The following is a 5,214-nucleotide window of genomic DNA, read 5'->3' on the forward strand; positions in this document are numbered from 1 at the left end:
TGAGTAACCCAAGACTCCCAGAACAAATGAAATCCTTCGTCTTTCCTGACACATATTATATTGGTGCAGAGTAATTACCTATCTTTTCCTACAATAAGTAATGTGTCTTTAGATATATTTCCTATCTAATAATTTCTTTGCTCATTTTGCCTTTTTTTCCCCTTTTACTACTAGTGATTAAACTCAGGGCTTACACGTTCTAGGCACATGGTCTCCCACTAAGCCATGTCCCTTCCCTTTTTATTTTTACCCAAGACAGAGTCTTGCTAAATTGCCCCGGCTGACCTTGACCTTGTGTTCCTCCAGAGCAGCTGGGATTACAGGACTGAGCCTCCACACCCGGCTCATTACTTCTTGAATCTTCCATCTAAAACTACTTTCTTCTTGACTGAATACCTTTTTCAGTCTTTAAAAGTTAGAGGATACTGGATCAAATTGCTCCCTCCTTTTTTTCTTTTTGCATTTTAAAAAGTATCTTTATTTTGCCCTCATCCTTGAAAGATTTTTTTTTTTTCTACATGTGCAATTCTAAGTTTACAGTTGTTGTCTCTCAGCATGTTGAAGGTTCCATCCCACTGTCTTTTGGCTGCTGTTGTTGCTGTTGATCAGTGAGTTCTCAGAGTGTTTTTCCTTTGAAAATAATTTGCTGTTTTTTTCTGTGTATTGAAAGATGTTCTCTTTCTTTGATATTTGATCTTTGTTTTGGTGTGTTTAGATGTGGATTTCTCTATTCTTACTGCCTCTTTTGTTTATTTATTTTGTTCTCTTCTGGAAACTATGATTATTGGCTTTCATCAGTTCTAGAAAATTCTTAGTAAGTATTACTTCAAATATTGAATTTATTCCACTTTCCCTCTCTTTTCTTTCTGAATAGACATATGATGATGTTTGTACTTTTTTTTTCAGACTGGCATTTGAACGAGGTATGAACTACCTCTGAGTTTATCTACATCATTTTTTATCTTTATTTTGATACAGGGTCTCACTAAGTTCATGTTCATGTTCATGTGTAATTTTTTTTATATTTGAGATGGTCTTGTTATGCAGTTCAGGCTGGGCTTGAGCTCATTTTGTAGCCCAGGCTGGTCTCGAACTTGTAATGATCCTCCTGCCTCAGCCTCCTGAGTGCTGGGATTACAGGTGTTTGTACCACTGGCCCTGGTTAAATTTGTGATCCTCTGCTTCAGCCTAAATTAATGCCTTCCTTGTTTCTTTCTTTAAAGAAATTTTTTTTGTCTTTTTTCCCCTTGTGTTGTATTCTATATATTTTATATATTTTTTTAAGTCAATGTCTCCTTATATAGGTCAAGTTCAAGTTCAAGTCAAGGTCAAGTTCAGATTGACCTTGAACTCATTATGTAGATCATGCAGAACTAGAACTTGTGGTGATCCTTCTGCCTCAGCCTCTGGAGTGCTGGGATTACAGACATGTGCCATCATGCCTGGTTATATATTTTATACTTTCTGTCTTCAATTTACTACTCTGTCTTTTATGAGTGTACACTATTCAACTAATCCACTGAATTTTAAAATTTATGTTTTTTATTTGTATAAAATTTTTTGGTTCATTTCCCAAACCTGCTTTAGCCATTTTGTAGTATTTTGCCTTTATTATTAGCCTTTGTAATTTCTTCTTTTGCAATTGTAGTTACCATATTTATTTTGTCTTGTGCTCCTAGTATTTAGAGTCTTTAAGAGTCTTTTTCTACTTCCATTTGCTTCTGGTGGTTCTTACAAATGTTGCTGTTTTCCTTTGTATATTTAGTGATATGACAATGTGCTGCTGCTTTGCTTAGTAACTTTCTGCTATTGCCTTGAGGGGAGAGATAGATCACTATGTCCTGTGCAGCAAAGATACAAAGACGAGAGACAAAGATGGGGTCAGGTGGAGACCTCTCTCTCCTGATGGGAGGAAAAGGAACTGAACAACCACAGTAGGGGCGTTTATTTATACTTTTGACAAAATTAGTATCCCAGGACAGGGTTGCCTAGCAACTAATGACTGGAATTGTCTCAGGCAAGTAGCTTGATTGCTTTAGGCGCTCTGGTCTCGCCTTGCCCCCACACATGTGACCAATTTCCAGCTCCAGCTGCTCCCTATAATAGATTTCGCCAAAGGATATCTATGTTTACTTGTCAGGTACCTGGGAACACTGACAGCCCCTGACCATTTTAAACGTAATCCTTGGTTTGAGTTCCTTTGGATCCCTGGGACAGGGCTGATATGTGCCGCAGACTTTCGTGAGCGATGGTTTGTGATTGAGATCCCACTGGGATGATTCTTTCTCCATTTTCCCTACCCCAAATTTTAAGACAGAGAAATTTACCTTCTAAGGAGTTGCTGCTCATTCTTAAACTGATAGTATATCCATTTAAAGAAAAAAGTGTCTTTGATTAGATTCTGTATCTTGGGGAAAGTTCAAATTCATAGTGGTTTGTAAATTCACTCAAATCAAAAGCCAGGAATTAGTGCTCTATTTACCTTTTGGATTTTTGCCTACCTTAATTTTTTTCTCTGATATTATATATATTTTTTACTTACCTTACTTTCTTCTTAACTAATGGCCACATTTAAAAACATTAAAAAGATATTTTATCTAGCATTTTTAGTTGTTCTTAGTAGGAAACTTGGTGAAGGAACCAGCCATCATTTTTATCTGAGACTCAATTTCTGACTTGACTTTCATTGTTTTAGGACTCTGGGGCCTGGTCAACAATGCAGGCATTTTTCCCCCAGTCACAGTGAGTGAGTGGCAGAAGACTGAAGACTTGGTGAATACTCTCAAAGTGAACCTCATTGGTTTGATCGAGGTGACCTTGAGCGTGCTTCCCTTGGTGAGGAAAGCGCGAGGGAGGATCGTCAATGTCTCCAGCGTTTTTGGAAGAATTGCTGTCCCTCCTGCAGCCTACAGCTGCTCCAAGTATGGGGTTGAAGCATTTTCAGACGTACTGAGGTAATACTTTTAAGGTGAAACAAAAACAACTATTGAACACTTCACACATCTTAGGGATGGTGCTATGCACTTACACCTACCTCACCTTATTTTATCACTCCCCAAATCTTAGTTCCTAGATATGATTACTAGTCCATTTTATATAGGAATCTGTGGCTCAGCTTTAAATATCCTTCCCAAAGGTCACCTGCCACAGCCAAGACTTAATGGAACCACGTTCTCAACCAAGTCTTTGTAGTGCCTCCCACATAACATTGACATTCCCAAGACTTGGCTTTGATAAAATATCACTTCTGAAGAAAGGATAATTCCCTTTTTACCAAGCGAAACTTTATTGTCTCTTCCTAGTGGTTCTCTTTCTTATTGGCTCCTCACCTGCTTCCAAGTTTTTCTTCTCTTTACTCTGCATATGTGTGTTTTAGTTTGAATTTGCTGCCACCTCTCACAGCTCTGCCTCCACCCTCTGGCTTTTGTTCATGTACTGTGTTAGCTTCACATCCATCTTCATAGTTCCCTGGTGTTTTAATTTTTAAGGGAGAATCCTATTAGCTGAGTTATTTCTCTGTGTGTGCCAGCTAGTAATATATTATATGCCATTTGTATGCACTTATATATCAGGCACTTTTACAAATACTATTAGTCATTTATTTGTTAAGATTTTTCACTTTTGTTAGTACATTTTTGCAGCACATAACAAGTGTGTTCACTATGAGGAGTTAGTATGTGTACATAACACGTTTCATTCTTTTTATGTCCCTGCCTTTTCCTCTCCCTCCCATCTCCCTCCATCTCCTGGTCCCATTCCTTTTTGCAAAAGATCTATTTTCCTGTTTGCTTCTGTCTACCTTTTGTTTTTCTCTTTTTCCTTTGGGTTTCTCCTATAAGAGAAACCATGTGATACTTAGATTGTGTGTCTTACTTACTTCACTTATCAGCGTGGTTATAAGATGTGTTCATTTTCCTTTACATGACTCAGATTTGGCCAGGGATATAGCTCAGTGGTTACAGTGCTTGCCTGGCAAGTGCAAGGTCCTGAGTTCGATTCCTATCACCAAAAAAAAAAAAAGTCTCAAATTTATCTTTCTTATAGCAGGGTATTACTCCATTTGTTTATAAATACCACATTTTCTTTATCCATTCATCTGTTGATGGATATATAGGCTTCTCTCAAAGTTTAGCTATTGTGTTTTGTGCTGCTATACACATAGGTATACTAGTATCACTCTGATATGATGTCTTTAACTCTTTCAAGAAGATATTTAGAAGGATATAGCAGAGTGGAATGTGATTTGTATTTTTAGTTTCTTGCAGAATCTCCAGACTGAGTTCCATAGTGATTGTAGTAACTTACATTCCTTTCAACAATATAGAAGGGCTCATCTCCCCACCCTCCATGCCCAGTCTCAGCAGCATTTGTTATTTTTTAATTTTATTAGTACATGTTTGCAGTATATAATGATTACATTCATTGTGGTGAGTTGGTACATGTACATAACACATCGTAATTCATTTTTTGTCTCCTTCTCCTCTCCCTCCATTTTGTTATTATTTGATTTCTTGATGATAGCCATACTTTCTGGAGTGAGACAGAATAGAATCTTGGCTTTGTTTTACTTTGCATTTCTCTAATGGTTAAAGAGATGTTTAGCAGTTTTTCATGTATTTATTGATCATTTGTACTTATTCTTCTGAGAAGTATGTGTTCATTTTAGTGGCCCATTTTTTAACTGAGTCTTTTATTTTGGGGGGGTCTAATTCTTTTTAGTTCTTTATATATTATAGATATTAGTCCCTTTTCTGATGAGTGGATGGCAAGTTTTTTCCCATTCTGTGGGTTGTCTCTTCACTCTGTTGGTTGTCTCTTCACTCTGTTGGTTGTTTCCTTTTCTGGGCAGAAGCTTTTTAATTTGATATAATAGTATGTGTTGATTCTAGATGTTGGTCCTTTTAAATTATTTATTATTTTTATGAATCATGTAGTTATGTATTAGTAACATGTTTGTAATACACAATGATTACATTTGTTGTGGGGAGTTGTACAGGTACATAACACATCTTAATCCTTTTTTTTTGGTTTTTTTTATTTTTTATTTTAAAGAGTAAAACAAGGATAACATAATAATAGGGGGGACTTAGCATATTACAGACAAAATGGTAGGAAATTATCAATGGTTATCGTTTTACATATTATTATCTACAAAATAGTTTCTCAGGAAAACAAATAGACAAATAATAGTGAGTTAGAGAAAAAAGAGGTAGG

At 36.4% G+C, this 5,214-nt stretch overlaps 2 protein-coding genes across 2 annotated transcripts in view; both read left to right on the plus strand.

Moving 5' to 3' along the window:
* Positions 1 to 5,214, plus strand: part of LOC102014749 (17-beta-hydroxysteroid dehydrogenase type 6-like) — a gene marked incomplete at its 5' end in the record, with an annotated part of 54,998 nt that overhangs the window by 36,044 nt on the left and 13,740 nt on the right. The window contains 1 exon segment of the mRNA XM_005397332.2: positions 2,696 to 2,954. Within this exon segment, the coding sequence (XP_005397389.1) occupies positions 2,696 to 2,954 (259 nt within the window).
* LOC102015081 (17-beta-hydroxysteroid dehydrogenase type 6-like) overlaps positions 1 to 5,214 on the plus strand; it is a 62,464-nt gene that overhangs the window by 9,026 nt on the left and 48,224 nt on the right.

The sequence above is a fragment of the Chinchilla lanigera genome, unplaced genomic scaffold (genome assembly GCF_000276665.1).
Source record: "Chinchilla lanigera isolate Chin_1 unplaced genomic scaffold, ChiLan1.0 scaffold00057, whole genome shotgun sequence".
Taxonomy (NCBI): Eukaryota; Metazoa; Chordata; class Mammalia; order Rodentia; family Chinchillidae; genus Chinchilla; species Chinchilla lanigera.